This window comes from Primulina tabacum, chromosome 11, assembly GCF_025594145.1.
Source record: "Primulina tabacum isolate GXHZ01 chromosome 11, ASM2559414v2, whole genome shotgun sequence".
NCBI classification, from domain to species: Eukaryota; Viridiplantae; Streptophyta; class Magnoliopsida; order Lamiales; family Gesneriaceae; genus Primulina; species Primulina tabacum.
The window spans coordinates 11,574,926-11,601,514 of NC_134560.1; the positions used below are offsets into that span (position 1 = coordinate 11,574,926).

The window sequence follows — 26,589 nt, forward strand, 5'->3', positions numbered from 1 at the left end:
ACGTCCGGAGACCGAAGCGTGTTGACATCCGGAATTTTTTTAACAATTTAACATTGAAACAATAATTATCGCAGTACAGTATACAACCAAACCAGTTTTTTTTCATATAATAAATATTGTATGTACTATGATACGAGAACGAAATGTGCGCAAGATAATTACATAAAAACAAATTAAGAAAAAAAAATTAGAACTCAGGGAGTTCATCAGTAGCCCCTGAACCTCTCTTGTTCATCATTGTCTAGTTGCTCTTCGTCCTTATTTGGGAGAGGTAAAGTACGAGGCGAGTATTTTGTGAAATACTCAATAGGTGGAGGTCGATCGATCATGACAAATAACGAAGGTACATATATATTTATACAATTAGAAAGATGAGCATGTTAAAATATAACAAAATGAAACAAATGAATCTAAAATCATATTATTTTCCATGATTAACTGATCAACCTCTAATTATTAATCCTCTAAAAAACGATGCCATATATCATGGTCATAACAAAACTTATCAAATATAAAAAAATTAATTTTTCATTTCAAATGCAAATCATAACAGTGCCATTACAAATTTGAAACATGCTTTCAAATGTAACAATCATATCAAATTCAATCGAAGCAAATGAATCATATGTCAAATTGAAAGAATATATCATGTCACATATTTTCAAACACGTACATATATAATTTAAAAGCACAAGTCCATTTAATGTTTTTTGGACTAAAACGTGAAGAACTTTTTGGAACTTTGGACTAGAATGTTGCTCGGGAAAAAAATGATGATACAAAGCTTCAAAAATCTGGCTTGTAGTTGCTCCAGAATATAGAGTTCTTGAGTGCTTTGGTTTTGCGTTACCTCAGAATTGAGAGGCATATATTAAGTGGGAGAGGGAGCTAAAAATGGCATCCACCATCAAGGCCATCATCAGCCTTTAATTCAGTTGTTACAAGTCTGAAATTGCTCCATCATGCACCACCAACATTGCTGAATATCGTCTTGCCTAATTTTTAATTTGGCTGCTGAATTGACAAAAAAAATTGGGTCTTCGTAAGCATCACCAATAGTCGTTTGATCACTTGATACTAAGAAATATAATTTTCTTACTCTTAAATATGAAATAAATATCATTGGTTCTGAAGTACCATATCTTAATGTAATTGGTGCATTATCATATCTTTCAAATTATACTTGACCAGATATATCATTTTCAATTAACCTTCTGACAAAATATAGTTCCTCTCCAACCCGAAGACATTGGAATGAGGGTAAAATATGTATTTAGATACCCTCATAACAACGTACATGAGATTGTTCTATCCATCAAAATGAAATTCATCTTTAGTAAAATATGCAGATGCACAATATCTTTCAAATCAACATAAAGTTAGATCTCAAACAGGTTGTGTTCATATGTGGAAGCACTTCTATAACATGGAAATCAGTGATACAAGATTTAACAATGACATCTTGTAATCATTGCAATGCATGAAGCAAGTCGAAAACGTATATGGTTCAGATCCATGATGCAACATATTCAAGAATCGCGTGGACTACAACTAAATTTAGCCAGACGACGATATTCGAATATTATGTTGTCTGCATTGCACAACTGAAAGGAAGATATAGTTAAAAAGGATAGAGCAAAATATAATTATCCAAAGTTTTTCAACACACGTGGATTCCAAGAGAAATATGATATCAATGTCCAAAAAAATCTTTCTACTTAAAATGTAGCTGATTTATTTACAAAAATATTGCTAATGTAGATATTCAAGAAATTGATGCATAAATAAAGATACATCAATTAAAAAATTTTAGGTGATTGAAGTCAGGTAAAATATTTATTTTTGTTTTCTTTTTCCTTAGTTTAGTATTTTTCCATTGATTTTCATTGATAAGTTTTTAGCAAGGCAGAACTGGATTATTCATGAATTATATAAGAGAGTATGTTATATATAGATATTATTTAGATGCACTACTGAATTATCCATCAATCATATAAGGGTCTTTGGATATATTGATCCACAAATAATAAATGTTTAAAACGAAGGTGATTTGATATAGATATTGATATATATATATATATATATATATATATATATATGTTGTACGTAAACCCACGTGTTTTGAGTGGACGTGAATTCTCTAAGAAAAAAAAAGAGAAATTTGCATTGTTGACTGCCATTTTATTTATTTATTATTATTACTCCATCAAATGTCTTTGAAATCATTCATCGCAAAAACCTTGCCCAGATCGAGTCAAATTCGCAGATCCTACTCTATACACTCAAAAGAACAGATCAATCCATGGCCTCGGCCCTTTCTTGCAGCTGCATCAACTTTGTCGTCTCTTCCGACAAAGATCAGAGGTTCCTCTCCATTAACAGCCCACCTTCGACCCAATTAACAGCAGCATCGGCTCATGTTTCGCAATACAAAAAAGCGGTAGGAACTTCCGTAGGAAGAAGAAGAAAGAATGGATTGAAGAGGTTCAGCTTGGATTCAACTACAGATGAAGTCTGAAACTTAATCATGAATTTGTATAATGATTATTTTTCTTGTTTTTTTGGTTGCAGGGATTTTGTAGTCAAGAGCGCCGATCCGGAAACGGTGGCTGCTACGACGGATCTGATGTCTACGTTCTCGCTTCCTGCCATTCCGGGATTCTCGCTTTCTGCGGACAATCCATGGTGATTAATCTAAACTTTGGGATAAGATTTACATAAATTATTTTTTAATATATATAAAATAATTTGTAATGCTTAATTATATTTTTCTGTATAAACAAAAATTATAACAAATATATAGCCTTTGCCTCACTTTATTTTCTTTTTTTTTTAAATAAAATTAATCATTTGCATTTGATTTTTTGGCTTAGTTAAACATGGAACTGGGATGATTTTTTTATTTTTCAAGATCCCATTAAGAAATTGTAGTATAAAAACAAGTTAATCTTTAATATTTTTAGTATTTTCTATAAATTATTTAAAAAAATATGTTTTTGGATCTCTAATCTTAATTTAATACATTTTTTTGTAATTCTCAACTTTTCGACTCTTCAAAAAGTTTATAAATTTGGCCAGCTATTAATTAGATCTTTAAATATTAACTTTAAAAAAAATTATATTTTGTAGTGTTTTTTGGATAGATTTTTTTTTAAAAAAATATTTTTTTACTATAGTATAATTATTTAAAAAAAAAATCATTTTATTGGCTTCCATAATTGCACTTGCTAATTTCTTGGAGTAAATAACATTGGTAGGTGGACTGCAATTGCTGGATTGGCTGTAACAATACCTTTCGTGTTACAAAGAATAATGACAGTGACAAGTAAATATGAATCCAAAAAAAATTTACATCTCAATTAATATCAACAATAAATATTATTAATGTTACTGAAATGATATGAACTCGGGCAGAGGAGGTTGATGTGGTGGCGCACACTGTCGAAAAAATAGCTGAATCGGTGGACAAGGCCACCGAAGAAATCGAGGCGGCGCTCCCCGAAGGCGGACTCAAGAAAATGGTTAATATGGTGGAAGATTTGGCTGAAGAAACCGTAAAGGATGCTCAAAAGGTCCAAAACATAATGCACAAGGTTCGTATATTCATGCCAATATTTTAACTATTTCATAACATGGATTTAGTTTGAATATATATATAATTTTGATACGTCACATATGTGAGCACTGATATGTTATTGATTTATAATTTTTCATTGTTTTATCATCATCTCATAGTGTCACTTCATTTATGTTTTATATATCTATCTATATTTTTATCCAATCTCATCTAATATTTGATGCATCATATTATTTATCCATCTACCAATCATTTATCTCACGTCAATCAAATCATTAAATTGAATTACAATTTTACTCTTAATAAATAATACTATAAATGTTTTATTAATATTTTCAAAGACAAAACGATAATATCACATTATCTCAAATTTAATAGAATTAATCATTCAAATCAAACATTATATTAATTTTTATATATTTTATTATTAAAAAATATTACTTTATCTCCATACTATTTATTTTATACCATAAACTAACGGTACCTATGTGTGTGTATATATATACACACAAATAATTATATATATATATATATATATATATATATATATATATAATTAATTTTGATATATTTGATGTGTCATTAACATATTAGATATATAATTTTTCAATATTTCATCACATATTTAATAGATAAGTATCATCACGTAAAAGTATATTATTAGTATGTAACATATCGAAATTAAATATATGATGATAAAAGTATATTATTAGTATGTAACATATCGAAATAATTTAATAATAAAAATAGCATGAAAAAGTAGCCATTAATGTGTTGGATGGAGGTTTGGTGGCGATCATAATTTTGATGATAAGCAAGTGGGGACCGCGAGAACTTAATAATTCATGCCAGTAATAAATACGGGAAGTGGTTCGCACGCATTTGCACGTGCTCATCTACGTACCCCCTCCCCTTTTCGAAGGGTGGGGCACATTTTTACGAATTTTTTTAAATATATCTGCAACCAATTTTTTATTTACTTTCGATGCTAAGATTTATTTATTTTCTGCAATTAGGATTTATTCATTTCTGTTTTAGAAATAAAAGTAATTTTTTTATAATCCGCCAACTTTAAAAATGCCTTCAACTTTGCTGCATTTTTTAAACACAAAAACTACTGTGAAGTGTCTCACTGTTCAATTTTTTGTGAGACAAATCCTCTATTCGACTTATGAAAAATTATTATTTTGTATGTCAAAACTCTTATTTTTAACTTGGGATATAGATCGGTTCGACTCATCTCCGTGACAGTCTCAGAGGAGACCTAAGTTTTTTTAAAAAAAATCGAGGGTTTGAACTGCTCTAATGGAAAAAGATTCGCAAAAAAAAAAAATGAAGAAAAATAATTATGCTTTGTCGAAGAAACAGATGAAATCAAGAAAAGAGAAAGAATTGTGAAATAACTCTTCGGGTCCAAGAAATGGAAAAATGAGAATTCTATGGATTGGCGATGAATATGACATCTTTGGTGCATGAAATACTTCGTTAGCTCGGAAAAATCTGAGACACGACAAAAATAAAATATTATTTTATTTAAATTTAAATATGTATTTTATTTCTTGTGCACTTTATTTTGTATTGATAATTATTTTACAATTTAATGAAATGGGATTAAGTTTCGGATGTTGTGCATTCAGGTGGAAGAAATTGACGAGAAGTTGGAATCATACCTCAACAAGCAGCAAATTAAAGGCGCTGAGAAAGCATGAAACAAAAAGGGTATGAATTACAGTTTTAATTAAGGTTAAATCGATTTTTCTTGATTTAATTCGTTTGACAAATTGGTGTGCTATTTTTTTGAGTTTGGGGTAGAGGAGATTTGGTGACAGATGGATGACAAGTAATTAGTCAAATTAGTGTGTTATTGATTATTATATTTGGGTTAGTATATATTTCATCGAGAGCGTTTCTCCTTTATTCCAATGTCATTATATCATGTGGATTTATCACATTTTATAGAAATTGACATATATATTGATAGTATAAGGGACTATTGGGAAATTAATACTACAGGTATAACATATAATGATTCTTATATTTTATTGATGATTATATTTTGGTGTCTGATGCCCCAAAAATATTCCATTTTAAACCCTTAATTTACTAGAAATTTTTTCAAAATTCTAAAAATAAAATCTTGCAAGGCCACGAATCCATGTCCAGCCCATGTGGCCTCGGACATGCATTCGCATGAACTTCATCTCTTACATACTGGTTTGTCCAATCCAAGGATTCGTGCCTAGTGACCTGAGCTGTCATGTGTAGCTTAATTGGCTTATCCTCAATCTTGTGCCTCGTGCCCTCGGGTGCTTTCTCATACGTCATTACTCATACTTTACGTGAGTTCATACTCTAAGAATTTAGGTACTTAATCCTGGATATCCTAATTTCGAGTGCAACGGAAGGTGATACTTGTGTGATACTCAATGGTTCAGACATACAGTTTTACGTGGGTTAACTCGACTCAGATGATTAAAAACAACATTTGTTTCTTAGCTCCCTTGATCATAAGAACGTCAAAACTTAAGTTTAATTGGACTCATCAGATCAGAGTAAGATCATCTAGTAGCATCACCTCATGGTCTTCTAAGTGTCACTGATAGTGCCTACAAGAACTAATAGATTATGGTTAGAGTACAGTACAGTCTCTTCACTCATGTATTCCGATCGAATCTGCAACTATTAGAATATCGAGAGTTGCAAATAAATTCGATAACGATGCGATGTATCTTTGAGTAATAATAGTGACATCGGATGTGCAACTAGAGAATCATATTCCCTAAAGCACGTATCTTACTATGGTCAGAGATTTTTTGTACTATTAAGATCACATAAGATATCCACACCCACAGGTGAGCGGTGAATCACCGGCTACAACGCATTGATTCCTACGTAATCCAGGACTGCACTCAACCTCGTCACATGGTAACCCTCATGGAGTCGGTAAATGAGTCAAAGTGCAGCGCTAGTACGTAGAGTTTCGATGTTGTCCCAGGAAGGACTAATGATGTACAACCATAACCGCGGACTATTTCACTCGATAAGTGATAACAACTTGGAAAGTCCGAGGAAGGGTTGTGCGGTGATCTATCTCATGATCACTAATCTGTATGAATGGATATCGCCTGTGCCCTTATCATTGAATCATTACATTTGCATAACAGATGTTAGTCTCAAGCTCGAGTGACCTTTATCTTTATTTTAGGCAGCTAAATAGACTAAGAATATATTTAGAATATACAGTAAACGGTTGATAAATTTCATGATCAACTTGCGAAATTGACTTCATAATAGTAAATTATATTCAAGGTTTTTAGGTATGCAGCTTGCATGATTATACAAATAAAGTAAATATCATAATTAGATAAAATAGTAAAATATTATTAAATAAAGACGATTTTACATTAGTTTTAATATAAGTTAAGCCATAAGTTAGCTTGTTAGACACCTAATCTAACATTTCTAGAGCTACTATACACAATTTTCATAAAAGAAGTTAATGGTTTGGCTAAATCTTGGTTTAGTTACTCGTAAGTTTGGATCAATGGTTATTTCTTGAGTTATATGTGTGATTCTAAGTCGTGAAAATCGAGCACAGTTGTAGTGTGACCGAGAAATATCAAAACAAGTAAGTGCAATCATTGTGTAGACTATATCATAGATACATAACATGAACATTGAGGTACAATGTTCTAGCTTGCTGCATCTGTATGTTGTTTTAAAAGTAACATGCGACTAGTATCCATATATGTTGAATGTTATACCTGATTATGTATACATGAACTACATGAAGTTGTTATTGCATTCGTTGTCGAACACAAAATAAGATGGATTCTAACAATACTTTTTCTTCATTGTGTTGACGCACGACTTCATCGTACCTTGTTGAGCATGTTGTTCTTGCGCACGGTTACCATTTATTGGCATATGGTATTCCTGGAGGCTCAAGTCTACCATTATACCTAATGGCATATATTGCCTTGCTTTCATATGTCATCCATCCTATACAGTTCTTGGTCGTTTTTATTCGATTAGTTCATGTGTACATATGATTACCTCTCATGTGTTATTTTCTTTGCGTGTGGATTATATTACAGGCGGTTCAGGGTATCGGGCGCAAGGGTGGTTGGCGGGAGCAGTCGAGTGTGATATCATAAGATCCCGGCCGGTTGTGTCAATATCAGCCGTATATGTTATCGTTTTGGAAGTTTGTACTGTCTTCCCATTTTATTTTCAATGTATTGGGATGTCTTGCAGAATTTATTGCGTATCATGGCGCTGTGGAAACTACATTGGCAAAGATTCATTTTCAATCTGATGTTTGTATGTTATGTCGTCGTTTATGATTGTGTCATGCTCAGAACCCAACATCGGCATCATGGGCGTACCAGGATTCAAAAATATCGGAGATTGGTTCCGTCCCAGGTTAGACATTAGTATGAGTAAACTAAATTTTCTAAAATCAAATTAAACGAACTTTTTTAGACAAAAAAACAAAAAAATTTGTTAGTTTGGTTAACAACTAAATTAACCGAATTTATGTATATATTAATAAAGTTCTAATTAAAATATGTAAAATGAAAATTGAATTAAATAATTTTAAGTTTAATTTATTTAAAATAAATATTTTTAAATTTAGTTCTATTGTCCAATAAAATTTTATTACAAATTTATGATACGTATATCATAATAAATTTTATTAAAAAATGTTATAATATATTAAATTTTTTTTAATATCAAAGTTCAGTTTGTTCAGAAGTTTTATATTTATACTGAAATTAAACTGAGCTAATCGATGTTTTAAAAAAATAAAATCAAAATTCCAAATAAGCAAATCGATTTTTCAAATTAATTCAGTTCGTTCGGTTATTTTGGTTAAAATCAATATTTTTTTCACCCCTAGACTGAATGTCTACCCTTATCTTGAATCCAAAACTGATTTTTTTACATTTTTTTTTCTCTTAGGAACTATTCTTGTCAAATGTCAAAGACAGTTCACATTATTTTTTTAAGTCAATATTAAAAAAAAGCTAATGCATATATTTGGACACTGACAAACACCAAATAATAACGATGGACATTAATAGGAAGCAAAAAGTTTGTATATCATTCAAACTATTATGCTAATTTAGATCATTGATAAATCGTATAATACCACATACTATGATTGAGCTCGATATTTAGCAAAATTTGATAGATTATTTATTTTATTTTCTCAAAATCAATCCTTGTAAATATAGAATAATTCATAATAAAAAATTAAAATTCAAAAAAACGTGGGTAAATTTGAAATAAATCTCCAAACCCAAATATAACTTTATTCTAACTTCCACACACAATTTGTTTCCACTCCCAAAGTATTAAAAAAGACAAAAATACCCTTATATATGCGAATTAAAATGATTGATTTATTGGGCCTTAAATGATATCAGAGTCGAGGTAAAATTATTTCAAACATACAAATTTATTATTACAGTGAAATTAAATGTTTGAGGAGGAGAATTTTCTCAAATAACATGAATCTGAACCTATGTTCGAGATTAATTATTCGCACGATTTATTCCAAAACTTTGGAATATCTGAAACAGGAAGATCTAACTAAGGTTAGATATCAAGAACAAATAAGAACTTATCAGAGTCTTAAGATAAACTTATTAAGATAAACTTATGATCTAAAATAATAGGTTCTTAGAAATAGTACCTGGATTCCTCTAAAATTTCCGGAGATCTTAGAGAAATTCAAAAGACGGTACATAATTATGGAAATATGCAATATTATATACCACAAAATGTGGATAAAATCTTGAAAACCAGGAAAAAATTCTTGGAATATTAAAGAATATTCAAACAAGATTTCAAAACCTAGAACATCAACCAAGTTATAGTAAAAAGGACTTCAGAAGGAAGGTTACCACCATCCTTGGCATTGAACCCTTATTACACCAAAGAGGGAAGGCCAAAGTGATGCCAAAACCTTTAACTGAAGAAGAAAAAATGATCACTCTGATCAAAACAGTCTCAAAAATGAAATTAATCCGATGACAACGTTAGAAAGGATTGGTCTCGAGAATCTCCAAGAACTTGCAGAATCTTTTGTAAATCTCAAGGTTGTAGATATAAAGATGAACATAACAAGGGGTGAACCACCCACCATAACATGGTCGTCTTCTTAGGAACCACCAAGAGAAAGTGTTGGATATCAGAATATAAATATGAGAGAATCCCAACCAGACTTTCATACTGGTGGAGAATTACACCCAGCGGGAACAAGGTCAAGCAGAAGTCAAATTTCCTTGCATCAAACACCATATGAGAAATTGTTTTAGAACCTATACATCCTTATGGGGTTATGCTTAACCTAGATATACTAGACTTAAAAAACAGAGAAGATTTCATAGATGATTGGACTCGCTCAGGCACACTTAATCTCAACAAATAAGGATTCATTAAACTTTTAGAAATGAGTATGATGGGATCAGTTAAAATTGCTTGGGACATGACGTCGGTAGAAACCAAAGAATTAGTCCTAGCTAGGGGAATCTCTTAGCGAGATAGCCAAAAGAATGACTATCATTTTAAAAGCACAATTTATAGGGGTAGACTATTTTAACAGTCAAGATACAGAAAAGAAAAAGAAATACACTCAAGATCTGTATAGTCTTGAATTACATGACATATGTTTAGTGTATGAAAATATTATATTATTAACTAAATATAGATAGAAATCAGGGGTCGAAGAAAATATAGTAATTCAACTTTTATTCGCCAAAATACCAAGTGCATGGAAAGAAATGCTAATAAGGGAATATGTCTCTGAAAATCCAGATACGTTGGCACAAAAAGTGTGAGAGCCTAGCCCAGTTGTCCCTAAAGCCTAGCCCATTTTGAGTAAGTTAAAAAAATAAAAAATAAAAATAAATAACAATAATACTAATAAATAAAGAAAAAACGTGAATCTTTTTTCTCTCTCTCCCCGTTTGCATCTGCCGAAGCCTTCCCTTCTTCTTCAACAAATTTCAAAGCTTTCTATTGATACCCATTTTTCAAGAAAACTCGCGACTTCGGAAGAACCCATCAGAGAACTCCGCCTATTTTCGTCGGAAAAATTGGGAAGAAATCTTGGTTTAGGTTGTTTGAAGCTTGAATTCGAAGCTTAGTACAAGATTCGACACTTTCAGAGGTATATTTTAGATTTTAGGGTTTAGACTTTTGGGTATTTTAATTCATTTGAATTCCAACAATTATTATATATTGCATTATTGATTGTAGGTGCTATATCGGAGTTAATTGGAAGGTCTTATCAAAATTTCAGAATTTATTTGGGCATAATTTCGAAAATTCGGAATTTTACAATTGAGTTTTCGAATTTTAGTGTTCAATAATTAGTGTTTAGATGATATATAATTGTCGTATACTAATTTTAGTAATTTTAAAGCCTAAATTATAGATTTTTGGAATTTTAAGCTAAATTGGTGAATATTGAAAAAACAAATAGAAGTTGATGTGAAAAAATTATTTGCCACATGATATGATTCTTCAGGAAAATCTTTAGGATATTACAGTGGTAAATTAAATATCAGTTGAGGTACGCATGAACTGTTTCATTGTGACGTCTAGAATGATGTGGAATGACATTAAGTATTTTGGTAGTGAAATGTGGTGTGCTTTATGTGCTTCTATGAATAACATTATTGCATTCACGCATTTATTTGAGTTGATACTATTAGTGCATAGAATTTCAAGCCTTGACTTCGTTGATTGCTATCATTGTTGATCTATTGAGCTGTTGCGTCATCGATGGAGTGAGTGATAGGATTAGATCACTCCTGACATCTCATCGATGGAGCGAGTGACAGGATTAGCACACTCCTGATGACTGCATGAGGATTGACTGGGTCGCTACCGGATCCTCAATGCTACGTGCATGGATGAGCGGTGGCTTGATGTTTCATTGCTACATTCCTGGCAAGGGTGGCAACTGTTCCTATTGTTGATGTGTTTCACTTGGACTCTGTTTTGGTATCCGTTGTTTCGTTGTTACTGACACGCATTGCATTGCATTGCATTTAATTGCATTTTACTTGATTTTATTTCATGTCAGTTATATTTGTCATAATTTTACTGGTTCGTTGTACTGGGGCATGACCCTTCTTTTCTTTTTATGTTGTGGTTCTTTTTTATGCCATAACAGGTTATCTAGGAGGCTTTGATGCGTCTGGTGAAGCGTCAGGTAGCGGTGCCTAGTAGTTGGTTTGTTGATTGAGAGTACCATACATATATATATATATCTGGTTTGTGAATTGATGTTATGACTTTATTTTGAGTATATAAATGTTGTTTGTGTTGTTTGGAAATTTTTGAGATGTCCTACTTACGGAGAGGTCATGCCGAAATTTCTATTAGACCGAAAAAGAAAATTTTTAATCGCTTTCGCTGTTTACATTAACGAATCCTGGTTGTCTAGTCATTAAAAGTTAATCAGGAGCACGGGTCCCCACAATTGGTATCAAAGCGTAACTAGGATATGCTCAAATTAGAATTTAGGGAACTTGAGTCTAGACACAAATAAAATGATTGCGTATGTGTTTGACTATTTGCTCTTGTTTGAATTATTTGCTATGATTTATTTGAATTTACCTGAGTTAGCACTACTAGTTGCCTAGACTTTGAACTTAGTTTAAAAACTATCTACTAGACTAATTTTCAGCTTTCCTTTAATTATTTAGTGCTTATTAAATTATTTTTCCTAAATATTAAATCCTTGTGTCTTATAGAATGGCACCTGGAGGAAGAGGCAAAAAAGGGAAAGAAGTTGTACAAGAATCTGAAGTACAAAATTTCAGAGGACTCAAGTATATTGTCAAAGGTAAACGTGGTCGTCCTGCTGGCCAGGCCGCTAGAAATGTGGAAGAAGAGGTGAAGCAAGAAGTAGAATAGTTGATTCGAGAAGCTGGAGGGATGCAGTTGATAATCTCTCAATTCCAAGAATTACGTCCTCCTAAATTCTTTGGTAATGAAAGTGACGAAAATGCAACGGGATGATTGAAAAGTATAAACCATCTATTCAATTTTCTTGAGTATTTGTTAGAATAGGTTGGGTGTGAACAAGTGTTTCGGGGGGGGGGGGGGGGGGGGAATTGAATAAACACTTGACAATTTTCACAACTTCTTCGATGTTTGAATCAGTTTAGTGATAAATTGAGTTCAAGAATTTTCTTGTCAATGTCAATCATTTAACTTAATAAAAGTGCGGAAATAACTGAAAGACATATAGAATATAAATGATAAAAAATAACACAAGATTTGTGGATGTTCGAAGATTTCAATTACTCATACGTCACCTCTTCTATCTCGAAGATAGGATATTCACTAAAAGACTTTGATTTATACAATACTTTGTACAAACCAACTTCAGTTTGGACTTAACACTGCCAAGACTGAAACTCTTAGTATCAATGTAATTTATCAGTATTCAACTGATGTGAAATTTCTCAGCACAAATGATCTTACAAAGATCGAATAAAACAACAATGAATGTTTGTGCTTGAAGCTCAAAGTATAGCCTGAAATTTATGAATGTGTATAATAAGTGTGAGCTTTTTGTAAAACTGAGCTTCAAGACAATATACATAAAGTTCTTGAAACTTGACTGTATAGCTCGATAGTTGGGTAACTCAGTTAACTTCTTATATTTCTCAGCTGATATTCTTGGTTATTTATAGGTTTTGATTCCAACGATAACAATGAATACATTAAAATCTTTATATCCGTTGAATAGCCATGTCAACATTCTTCTGACATTCGTACACTGTAGCTTTTCTGAAATGCGGCGTTCCCACTGCTTCTGTACGATCTGTCGGTTGTTGTCTACGTCCTTAACTTATGACGTGTAAAGCTGATAAGATCAGTTGACTTCTTTAGCCGATAGGATTAACTGATTATGTCACGTCTACCCGTTTTAAAAAGCGGAAATATTTTTTTTTAGAAGCATTTTCGATTATAAATTTACATTTAGAAAAATATAACATTTGATCTTAAATATTTGACATTAAAAATAGTGCAGTCTAAAATAATCAAACATTCAAAATCATACGTAAACATAAACGTATAAAAATCTTAAAATCATCAACGTATGAAAATATTCATCTCCTCTCAATCTCATAAATCGTAATGCGGAAAACATGTGGTCCTCGGGTCGTGTCACCCCACCAAGTCTGCATACTCAGAGTTCGGCACCTCCAGTCTCCTCAGCATTTAGCTCACCTGCATCACACACGCCTAGTGAGTCTAAAGACTCAACACGCCTGTACCAGGAATAACAAGTACATATACATAGCACACAACAGTGAAAAATATCATACTCAACATATCTTTCATGAACTTAAAAGCATAACGTAAACGTGTTGTGTAAAATCATATCGTATTAAAGCATGTCATGTCATCATATACGTAAATGTGTCGTGTAAAATCATATGCCAACATACCTTTCATGAACTTTAAAACATGAACATAAACGTGTCGTATAAAATCATGATGTGTCAAAACAGGTCATCGTTAATCATCATTCATCATTCATCATTTATTGTTCATCATTCATCGTTCATCATTCATCTTTCATTATTTATCATTGGTGAATTCAGTTCATTAGAGGTGACTATCGTACATCATCATTTACGATGGATCCATCACACATAGAACCGCGGTACCCGGCGGCTGTCGGATATCAGTGACAGGATCACCCATCCACTGTACCTAGGCCTCATCATCAGCATTTACATATACGTCTTAACCATTTACATATACTTCGATAGCCACAACTAATTCTCATCATTCAAAACATTATCATTTTCATCACTTATAAAAATCTTGAATATATGTATTTTTTCTTAAATTCCAAGCATGCGACGTATATCTTCGTAAAATCTTAAAATCGTGATCATGATGCATGAACATTTAAAATATCATACATTTGTGCTCAGGACGCTGTCTTGACCAAAATATCATCCCGGGTGCAAAATGACCATTTTTGCTCCTGAAAATCCAAAAATTACCATTTTGCCCTAGACGTAAAATTCCATGTTTTTTGATATTTTCTTAATTCCATTGACACTAACATGTCTCAAATAATTATTTAAGATTACATGAATTTTCCCATATTTTTATTTGGCCTAAATCGATGACTTTTAAATTAATCTTTAAATATAACATATTAATGCGCTTTAATCCCGAATTAAACCAAACCTTAGCATAAAATTCCCACATTAAAAACTTAGGCTTCTAATAATTATTTGAGCTTAAATATAATTTTCCATAATTTTATTAAGCTTAAATCTAGGTGGTTCAATTAATTCTTTACTTAATGTTTCGTGTGGCGATTAAATCCCGGATAAATCCAAAACTCATCATTTTGATCCGAAACTTACCAAACTCTTAAAAATGTCCCAAAACATATTTAAAATCATTCCTAGACGTAAACTCGAGCTCATTTCATAACTTAACTGAATTGAATAAACACTTGACAATTTTCACAACTTCTTCGATGTTTGAATCAGTTTAGTGATAAATTGAGTTCAAGAATCTTCTTGTCAATGTCAATCATTTAACTTAATAAAAGTGCGAAAATAACTGAAAGACATATAGAATATAAATGATAAAAAATAACACAAGATTTGTGGATGTTCGAAGATTTCAATTACTCATACGTCACCCCTTCTATCTCGAAGATAGGATATTCACTAAAAGACTTTGATTTATACAATACTTTGTACAAACCGACTTCAGTTTGGACTTAACACTGCCAAGACCGAAGGGACCTCCCTAACTAAGCCAAACAAGGTGAAATGTTGCTGTACAAATCATACGTAAAACCTGAGCAACTATCGCATCTTCTTCCTACCAAGCTATATCTCCAAGAACCGATCTTCTCCCATGTCCAAGTGCCTATGGTCCACTCCTAACATTATACCAGACATTTCAAAGGCTGAGACATGGCTGGGTTCGAGTCCATGCACGGCCGAACCCTTCCTAACACCTATCGAACACACTTCTTCACGACAACTCACTAACTCTTATCGGCCCTCAAGAAATCACACTTAGATCGGTCAAGCTTCGACTCCAGCTACTAATCCTCATCCCTCTCGACAACAACGACTCCCTGATGACTCCATACAGCAGCCTCTAAACATTCAAGACCACAGCCCCTTGCATCCAAAACCAGAAAAACGTGAGTTCAAAAATCAAAGAATGCATGGTAAGAAACAAAACCGAAAATCCTTTCCTGCTCCCTGATAAATCGAGAGTTTCCTATACGATATGCACACTTAACAGCAATATACAACGCATGTGATGCAGAAATAAAAGTACGGGGTGTGCCTTGATGATTTGTGCTCGAAAACTTGAAGAATTTCGCGTCGGGAGGCGCCGGAGGAGCGGGGAGTGAACCTTTCTTGAAAGAACAATGTAGGAAAAACTTTGTTGATGGTTTACTGAAAACGAAAAGGGAATTATGATGGAGGGAAAAGTGTCGGTTGTGGGAGTGATGATGGTAGGTATAATGAGTCCTTATATATTAATTAATAGATAATGAGCCCTAAATTGCTATTTAAGAGATTAAAAAGAATTTTAAGTCCAATCAACTTAAAAGTAGGCCCATTAATTTCAAACATACTCCTGAAAAATATTTCGTGTTGGAAAGTTTTTGAAAATATTAACCGAACCCTCAAAAAGTTCCCCGATTCGATAAAATTTGCGTACCGATAAAAATTAAAATCTTGCGGTTAAAAATACACAATAAATCCCAATTCTTGAAAAATACCTTTAAAACATCTTAAATTAATATTTAAAAACAAATCATGTAATTAAAATAATTTTCCTGAAAATTCTCTGGTCTCCGATCCTCGTTCGAGCGCGAAATGAAACTTAAAAATCTTTAATGCATATACCTTTAAAATTTCGTGAAATAAATTCTATCATGCAATAGTAATGCATAAAATGTATAAAAATAATTAAACACAAATGAATAAAATAAATATGCATTTTATGCTTTAAAAGAATTTAATAAAATACCAAAGAAATTTAATAAGTTCCATGCATGTGGTTTATGTGACCCTTCAAATTTTCGGGACGTTATAGATTAGTGTGTAACTAAACAGTCTCAACTGATCATTCAGTTCTCAACACAGTTCAGTTAGCTTCGCTTAGTTCAGTTGCCTAGAATTATATACGAATTATTCTTTAGTTCGGGCAACTATCAGTTTACGAATCTTCAGTTCAGTTACCTTTAGTTTTCTTGATTAGTTGTTCAATCTTTTCACGATTATTTTGTCAAACTTCGAAATTTAGTTTCCAACAATTTCCCTATTTTTGGTGTTTGACAAAACTTAGAATATATGAATTGATCAAACTGAACTTTTGTAGATAAAATAATCTTTTATTGATAATTCTTTCAACATACAGATTCGTACAAAGAAGAATGAAAGAATCTTCTTCGGTGTACAGATTCGTACAAAGAATAAAAGAATACTATAATCTTCTATTGACTGAAAATCTGCCATTCTCAACTGAATAAAGATGTCGTCTTCTAACTGACCTGGACTTCTTCATTTCTTGGTTTTTTTTATCAGCTGGTCCTTGATCAGTTGGTTGACTTAATCTTTTCTTAGATTTTTGCTGCTGCTGTTCTTCCCCCTATTTGTCAAACCCATCAACCTTGCTGGATAATGTGCGGACTTCTGAGGTGACCATAGATATAGCATTCATCATCTGTTCCTGCATCAGATCCAATATCTTGGTCATGCTGGTTTGTATAAAATCCATTCGATTGATCAGCATGTCCTGAGTCTGGAAAAGTGCTGGAACTGTCACTCTGTCCTTTTTCAATTGATCCAATTGGAGAAATAAGGAAGTAATATCCTTTGTAACCTGGTGTAGGCTCTTCATGGTATTCTCTTTTGTGGAATCAATTTTCAACGTGTGCATCAATTGAGTTGACTTTATATCAGAGATAGTTGAAATTAAATCGTTCAGACTGGACTGATATCTTCTATCATAGTATCAGTAGCCATTGTTATTTGAGGAGACAAGGCTTCAGATGATTCTTGTTCTTGCCCCTTGTCTTCTTCATTGAAAATGACCAAGGATCTATTTGGTGATTTAGACACAGCTGTAACCATTTCTGGAATAATTTCTTCAACTACCTCCTAGTTGAGGTTCTTGAGGTTGGGTGGAGGTCTGAGCAGTAGTTGAGTTGGTAGGCTCTTCAGTTGGAACTTCTTCAGCTGGTTTTGAGTGCAACTAAGCCATGTCAGATGCAGTTTGAACTTCTTGATCAATCGTGACAGGCGACTGAACTGGTTCTAAAACTTCTAATATCACAGCCTCTGAGGCTGGTTGTTCAGTTTTGCTCGGGTATTCAACTGATTCTTCAGTTAAAACATTCGGCTGGATGTCAGCGGCAACTAATTGCATTACTTCATCGACATTTGCCAGTGAAAACTCTGCATTGGTGTAAAGTTGAAGACTTGCTGGAGGAGATTGAAGAGCAGAAAATGACGGTTGAGCATCCTTGGAAGAAAAATCAGTTGCTTGCTCAGATTGTTCAGCAAGTGCTTTCTTGGATGGCTCTGGCTGATGAGTTGAAGGTTCAGCCTGCTCTTCTGAAGATTGACTTTGATAATTTGCTAGAATAATCAATTATTATCTCATTTCCCGAATCTTTGATCTTCATCTGCAATGATAAGAGATCCTGTGGCCAACTGTTCAAAAACTGCTTTCTCATTGAAGGCAGTTGGACTAGTAGGATCAAAGTTTGTGCGTAGCTGAGCTATGACTTGAACTAGCTTTTTTGGCAGGCATCAGATCAAAGAATTAGTCCTCTCTAACGCTTGAGAAATCGTGGTAGATTTAACTACCTTGAGGACTATTGTTTCCAAAGCGATGAATTTTTCCAAAATTGAATTCTTCTGCAATCGCTTGGCAAACACTTCAGTCCTGAATCTGACCCATTCATTGTATGTTTTCAATTTGGATTCAGAAAACTCATTGATTTCTTCCATATCAAATCAATATGAATCTGAATTGGATTGGTTGGTCTGGGCTCTTCAATCATCTTTCTCTTACCTTTCGGATCAGTGAGGGTATGAGAGATGATCAGCCCTGACAAAGTAGAATACACTTTCTCACGTATCACCACTCCCTTTGATCTTGCAAAAGGCAGTGTTGTTGGATGGGTGATAGTGATTAGTGGTGCTCTCACTCCAACTTGTTTTTGTTTATCACCAGATTCGGTGATAGTCTTCTTTGAAGAAGCAGTCGAAAGAGGTTGCTGAGGATCAGTTGAGGGAACAACTGGAACTGCCCTGATTGGTATTGCACTGATGGGCTGTTCAGCTCCAGTTGGCTTCAATCACTCAGCTGGAATGGCTTCCTTAGCTGCGATAGGATTGGTTTTCTGGGTCCTTGGCTTTTTCATAATTTTAGGAAAAGAGTTTTTCTCCGATTCAGTTTCACTGACAATCAATTTTCTCTTGATTGTCTTTTTTGACTTCGCCAAGTCCTTGGTCTTCTTTACCGATTTGGGAGCTTCCGTGCATCCCAATCTTTTTTTTAACTTTCAAAAACTGCTTGGGAGATATGTCAGCTTTGTCTTCGGTGGCTCAACATTCTTAGTAGTGAAGACTTTTATTTAGACGACTTCTCAGCCGAGTCATCCACCAAGCCTTTGCTCTTCAAGATGAAGCTGATAGGCACGACATAGCCTTTGGACCGTTTGATTGATTGAACCATATTTTTTTCAGTGTTGAAAATAATGGCCGACCAGTTCAGTTTCCGTCCATTCATCACAGCAGCCATAACTTGGAATTTCTCAAGAGTGAGGGTAGCAAAAGAGCCTGCCTTTGCTAGAACTTCCTTGGCCACTATGTCTACCAATAACTGATATTCATATTTGAGCTCTTTCTTTGGATCAGATACCTTTACATTCTTCCCATCAACAGAGAGAAGCGTCAACATCTCTTCGACATAAGCAACTTTCACTTCACAGAAGTGATAAAAACCATTCGAAGGCAGTTGGAAAAAGGTGTTGAATGATTCTTCATCTAAAACAACAACTTACTGCTGACAATGGTTGTGATTTTCCCTTCAGCAGAGATGTAGCCGTTGTCATAGAAGTCTTGAATCTCTTTAGAATAAATTTCCTGAGTAGATGACCCAATAAACTTCTTCAATCTAGCTGCTTCCAGTTTCAGAAAGATGCTTCGAGTGGATTCATCCTTAACAGGAGAGGACTGAATCAAAATCAATGGCCATAGCATTTAGAATGTACGCAGGGAATTCGGCTTGCCATTTCTGAGTTGTTTTGAGGATCTGCGTAAGAGAAAAAGATTTGATAGTTTGATATGCTTTGTAAGTTGAAATGCTCGTAAAGAAACTGAAATGAAGCGGGTTCATTTCTTATGTTGGTGACTGATCGAATTTTTTGGACACATGTCAGTCCAAGATTAATTGAGTCAAAAAATGTGTGTACGATGTGTGTGATCGTGAATAGAAAGTGCTTGGAATACATGGGGCCACATGTTCAATTACTATTCAATGAAAGACATAATTAAATGCGTAATCTTATCAGTCTCATCACTTTATATGAAATTCTAATCGCTAATCAGTCAACTTATGGATAAGATCAGTTGGGTCAATAACTGAGTAAGTTGAGAACTGAATCAATTCAGTTTAAGATCAGTTGGGTCAATAACTGAGTAAGTTGAGAATTGAATCAGTTCAATTGAAGACCAATTGATTATTGTCTTATCAGTTAACCAATTTAATATCTATATTCCCCCTAAATAGATGCATATAAGTAAAGAGAGTAAGAAAATTTCATCCTCGATGAATTAATTGCATCCAATTGACTGATGTCTCTTCATCTTCTTTAGTTTATTCAATTAGAGCATGTCTATATAAGATCAAATTTATCAGACACGAAACAATTTTACGGATAATATAAATCAATAGCAGATGGGCAAAGCAAACAGTTCCAAGAAATATAATCCTTCAGGAAAGCTTTCATTCGTGGAAACTTGGAAGATGGATACCGAATACTGTATCTTTGATAAAGTAATGTCCCTCTGGACGAAGGTTCATGATCTGCAGACTATTCAGAGAGATAAATTAGTTGCAACTGATGAACAAAAGGAAACTTAAACCAAATATAAGTGCCGTCTGGACGTCATTCACACTTCAGACCTTGTAACTGATGAAGGTTTGTACTACCTAATGCTCAGCAAAGAGTATAGAATACTGGAAAAAATTGTCTTCATAGAGGATTTTAGTAAAATTTCTGAAGAAATGTCCACCTGGTTATCCATTAGGCTAAATGCAGTAGAAATGGAATTAAATCGTGTAATAGCAGCAATATATTATCAATAAAATTTCTATTTCAGTTCATTGCTACTCATCAGTTTTACTGCTATGTTCTCTTTGCAAGCTGACTGAAAACCAGTTGACTAACAATACTTACTGACATAAAATAATGTAAACAATATAAAGTTAAGTCAACAATTTTTCCTTGAACATATCGCATAAATATAAGAGAGTTCTAATATTTGGAAGCTAAATTGTCGGAGATAACAAATGTGTCTCTTCAGATGACTCGAAGCTTATCTATAAATAAGAGTGAAATGGTTAGTCACAATATCAGTTAAATATTTCAGCAGATAACATAAAGTAACACAACAACAAATGGATGCATCAAGCAGTTCTCAGCAACCAGATATGGCTGAGAAGTTCCAGCGATCCATTGAAGTTGCTCGAAAGCTGAAAATAGAAGATCTCGTCTTTGAGAAGACATTGTCAATCTGGACAAAAATCCAGGACCTACAATCCTTGCGAGAGGAGGGACAGGTTGTTACTAAGAAGCGAGTGGCAACTAAAAATAAGTATATGTGAAGCCTCAGCATCACTGAAGCTTCAGACATCTTCATGGACAAAGGTGTCTACTATCTAATGCTTCTCAATGAGCAGAAGACTTTGAAAAACATTGCTTTTTCAGATAAGTTCATGAAAACTGCCACCGACAAGTTATCCACATGGATAAACTCCTAGCTGATTGCAGTAGAAAAGGAAATAGACAATGTAATAGCTAATCGTTTTAATTAATAAAAAGCTTATTTTAGTCAATGTTTATCTATTCTTTACTGTTTAATTACTTTTGCATCCTAACTGATACTAACTGAAAAACAGTTAATAACAACTGAATAACCACTGACTAACATCAGTAGCTGACATAATAATGCAACTAATATTAAGACAAATCAATTAAACCAAGAATGTTACGAAAGTAAGAACACTTAGTCTCGGGTAATGGTTTGGCGAAGATGTCAGCTGCTTGTTGTTAAGTTGAAATGTACTCCAGCCTCATTGCCTTCTTTAGAGCATGATCTCTGATGAAGTGATGTCTGACATCAATGTGTTTGGTCCTGGAGTGAAGAACTGGATTGTATGTAATTGCAATCGTGCTAATATTATCACAGAAGATTGGTGATTCTTCTGCAATGACTCCATAATCCTTCAGTTGTTGCCGAATCTAGAGCAGTTGAGCACAGCAGCTTCTAGCAGCTAGATATTCTGCTTCAATTGTGGAAGTTGCTATGGATGTTTGCTTCTTGCTGAACCATGAAATCAGTATGTCTCCTAGAAACAAACATGATCACTGGTTCTTTTTTTATCAAGCTTACATCCTGCATAATCTGCATCTGAATAGCCAACTAAATTGAAAAATGTGTCTTTAGCATACCATAAGCCACATTTTGTGTGCCTTTAAGATGGCAGCTGAAAAATGCAATTTCTTAGGATATGCCTAAAATCTAGCACACATGCAAACAACAAATACAATATCAGGACGATTAGCTGCTAGGTATAATAAAGAACCTATTAAACCTCTGTAGAGTGCCGTCTCAACTTATATTCGCCTTTCATCTTTATCTAATTTAATCGATGAGCTCATGGGAGTATTTGCAGCTGAACATGTCTCCATGCCAAATTTCTTAAGCAGTTCCTTCGTGTATTTGGTCTGACTGATAAAAGTACCATTTTCCAGTTGCTTCACTTGCAGACAAAGAAAGAACGTCAGTTCACCTATCATACTCATCTCAAATTTTTCCTGCATTAACTTGGCAAATTTCTCACATAATTCGGGGTTAGCTGACCCAAAAAAAATATCATCAACATATATTTGCACAAGTAAGATATGATTATTATTAGAAAATTTGAACAAAGTTTTGTCAACTGTTTCAACAGTAAAATCGTGATCGGTTAAAATTTTTGACAAAGTCTCATACCAAGCTCTGGGAGCTTGTTTAAGACCGTACAAAGCTTTGTTCAAGTGATAAACATGATCAGGAATAGAGTGATTAACAAAACCTGGTGGTAATTCAACATACACTTTGTGGGGCCCTTAACTCCTAATCGTTACTACAATGCAATCTGATTAGGGTTAATTAATTACAGCGGAAAGCGAGTTTAAAATTTCTTTACAATGAGCCCAAATCATTTTATTTGAATACTAAAAATAGTATTTCATCTCACGTCATAAACACATGCCCACACGTAATCAAAACCAATCATATACAAACAACTCATATCCTCGGGACATGCCCCGGTATATAGATACATATACATATATACTGGGAACAAGACATAAACATAAAACCTCAGCCCAAGCTGTGGCTCCCTCCAGAAGTACCCTCTCCGGTCTCCTGATATCCTGGAGTACCTGCCATTGTCCACACACAAAGACAACAACAGCCCCCCTTGGGGGTAAGCAAAGCTCCGTATGGAACAACCAATCATATATACTACAGATATCTAAACAATGATATATGGTATGCAATGCATGTATGTCGTGGAGGTATCAGGTCAAATGCCCATCCACTGAGCACATGTCAGAATCAATCGAATCGCTATCAAATCAATGCTCGAGCTGGCACACCGGCCAATATAGGATACTCGTATGATAGCGTCGGCAAAGCGCCATCAAATCCCAAATCTCATATCCAATCATATGGGGCCACAATTGTCTATGCTTTACGGGTCATATAATACCGGCATAGCGATTGTGTTCACAAACCCCGGAATCCAATCCAATCATATCAAGGTATCCAAGGATCATAGCTCAACGTGCATGTCATGTATCGATGTATGCATAAAATGATGTGTGTTAACAAAACATTTATTTTATACATCGATATCTCAATCTCAATGTCATGTATGCCACATCAATCAACAAATAAGGCATATAGACACATAATCTCATTCCAATCAATCAAATCAATCCGACATATATCATATAATACAGATACATGTCGTATGTTACCCGGTCGCAACATACCTCAATTCTTCGTTTCCAGTTGATGTAGCCTGAAGATATTGATATTACACTTTATCTATATCAATAACATACTCATTCCAATCAATAACATACTCCAAAATCATTAATATGAGTTTCAAATATCATTTGAAACTTCAAAAATTCATATCAAATCATAATCATATCATAATTCAATCCCGACTTCGAATATGAGTTTCTTGTCGGTTATTTTATCACATATCATAAATTCAACTTCAAATACATGCTATTCCAGCACTTTGATATTTAGAGCTGCTGGAACTAGAAGAAAATTACCTCAGTCAGAAGCCCTCAACGCGAAGATCACAAATATATAATTTGTTTCGCGTTTAGACAGCGTTTCGAAGTCGATTTGGACGAAAGATATTTAAATTCCCTTGTATTCTCTCGAACTCTCGGTAGGTGAAATGAAGGAAGAAAGAACAAAAATCTAATCTTTATCCTCACCGCCTACGCGCTCGGGCGGTAGAATTCTCGCGCCCGAGCGTGAGACATTCTGCCCCGGCTTTCAAATGCACCACGCTCGGGCGGTCAAAAACTACCGCTCGGGCGCCGCATGTCCTGTTCGATTATCACTTGCATTGCGCTCGGGCGGTTGCAACATACCGCTCGGGCGCGAAGTGTTCAGTCCGAACACTAACATTTTCTACCTTGGCGCTCGGGCGGTCATTTTCTACCGCCCGGGCGCCACACATTCTGTACAAAATATTTATGTTTGTACTAAATTGCGCCTCTCCACTCGAGCTCTTACAACGTCAATTCATATTCAATATTCATTTCTCAATTTCATTGTCATAATATACATCAAATGTATAATCACATATCAAATTCATGAATTATCGATAATCATATAGGATTTACGATAATACGATACACGGTCCTTACACACTTCTTCCTGCAACTGAACATTAGGAATTTAATCTTGACATCCATTTGATAGATTTTGAAGTCTTTGAATAAAGCATAAGCACGGAACATTCTGATTGCTTCCAGTCTTGCAACTAGGTGCATATGTCTCGTCGTAATCAATTCCTTCTTCTTGTCTATATCCTTCTGCTATAAGCCTCGCTTTTTGGGCACAACTGAACCTTCTTCGTTCAATTTGTTCCTATAAACCCAGTTTGTACCTATAATAGTTTTAGAAACTAGTCTTGGAACTAAATTTCAGACATTGTTATGAGTAAACTGATTTAGCTCTTCTTGCATAGCATTTATCCAGTTGGGATCAGCAAAGGCTTCATCAGTTTTCTTTGGTTCCAGTTGAGAAACGAAAGCTGAATGAATAAATAAATTAATCATTTTATTTTGAGTTCTTACTGGATCAGATGGATTACCTATCACCAATTCTGGAGGATGTGATTTCTTTCATCTGTATTCAACATTGGTTGGATCGATTTCAGCAAATGGTTCAGTTGGTAACTGAACGTTTTCTTCAGGTTTCAGTTGGTATTTGAATTTTATCATTTTGCTCCACCAACTGATTATCAGAAACAATTTCTTGTTCAACTGATTGATCCAATAGCTCTGGTTCTGGTGTTTGAAGGAGATTTCAATTGATATGAACTTCTTCTTCACTATCATCCTCCAAACTTATATTTGTAAAGCGATCAACTAGCTCAACTGGATCAGTTGGCTTATCAGTTAGTCCCGATTCTTCAAACACAACATGAATCGATTATTATACATTTATTAATAACTCTGTAAGCTTTACTAACTGATGAATAACCCGATTTATTTTCTCTGCAGATTTTGCATCAAAAGTTCAAATAATTTTTGCCATTATCGTGAATAAAATATCTGCAGCCGAATCTTCTGAAATAGGATATCACACTTTTATGTTCATGTCAGATCTCATATGGCAGTTTTCAAATTATTTTTGTTAATCATTGATCTGTTCTGAGTGTAACATGCAGTGTTTAGTGCTTCTGTCCAAAATCTTTGAGAAATACCAGAATCAGCAAGCATTGTTCTAGCAGCTTCTTTAAGAGTTTGATTTTTTCTCTCAGCTACACCATTTTGCTGAGGATTTATAGCTGCTGAGAGCTCATGCTTAATTCCAGTATTTTGTAAAAATTGTGAAAGATTTTGATTGACAAATTCAGTCCCTCGATCAAACCTTATTCTGTCAATATCAACTGACTTTTCATTTAATAATCTTTTGAAAAGTTTAATAAGTTGTGCAGCAGTTTGATCTTTTGATTTAATAAAGATAACCCAAGTAAATCTTGAAAAATCATCAACGATTACCAAGGTGTATTTCATTCCCCATAAACTCATGACTGATATTGGACCAAAAAGATCCGTATGCAACAGTTCTAAGCATCTGGATGAAGATTTACTACCCTTGTTTTTAAATGAATATCTTACTTGTTTCCAAACTGACATGCTCAACAAATTTTGTCTTTTGAAAAATCTATTTTAGGCAGACAAGTTACAAGATCATGGTTACTCAGATGAGCAATAGACTTAAAGTTCAAGTGGTTCAACCTTTTATGCCACAACCAATTTTTAGAAGATTTTGAAACTACAAAACATGCTGGTGCATTAGGTTGATTAGTCCAACTGACTTTGTAAGTATTGCCAAAACGATTGCCAGTTATAATGATCTCATCAGTTG

The 26,589-nt window shown here is 33.9% G+C and overlaps 1 protein-coding gene across 1 annotated transcript; it reads left to right on the plus strand.

Annotated features, from left to right (window-relative positions):
* Positions 1–2,186: 2,186 nt before the first annotated feature.
* Positions 2,187–5,294, plus strand: LOC142518142 (uncharacterized). The gene is made up of 5 exons (XM_075620847.1): positions 2,187–2,484; positions 2,572–2,685; positions 3,258–3,325; positions 3,415–3,593; positions 5,215–5,294. Exons 1-5 carry the CDS (start codon positions 2,303–2,305, stop codon positions 5,284–5,286), a joined length of 615 nt encoding a protein of 204 aa, XP_075476962.1. The 5' UTR covers positions 2,187–2,302; the 3' UTR covers positions 5,287–5,294.
* Positions 5,295–26,589: the final 21,295 nt, after the last annotated feature.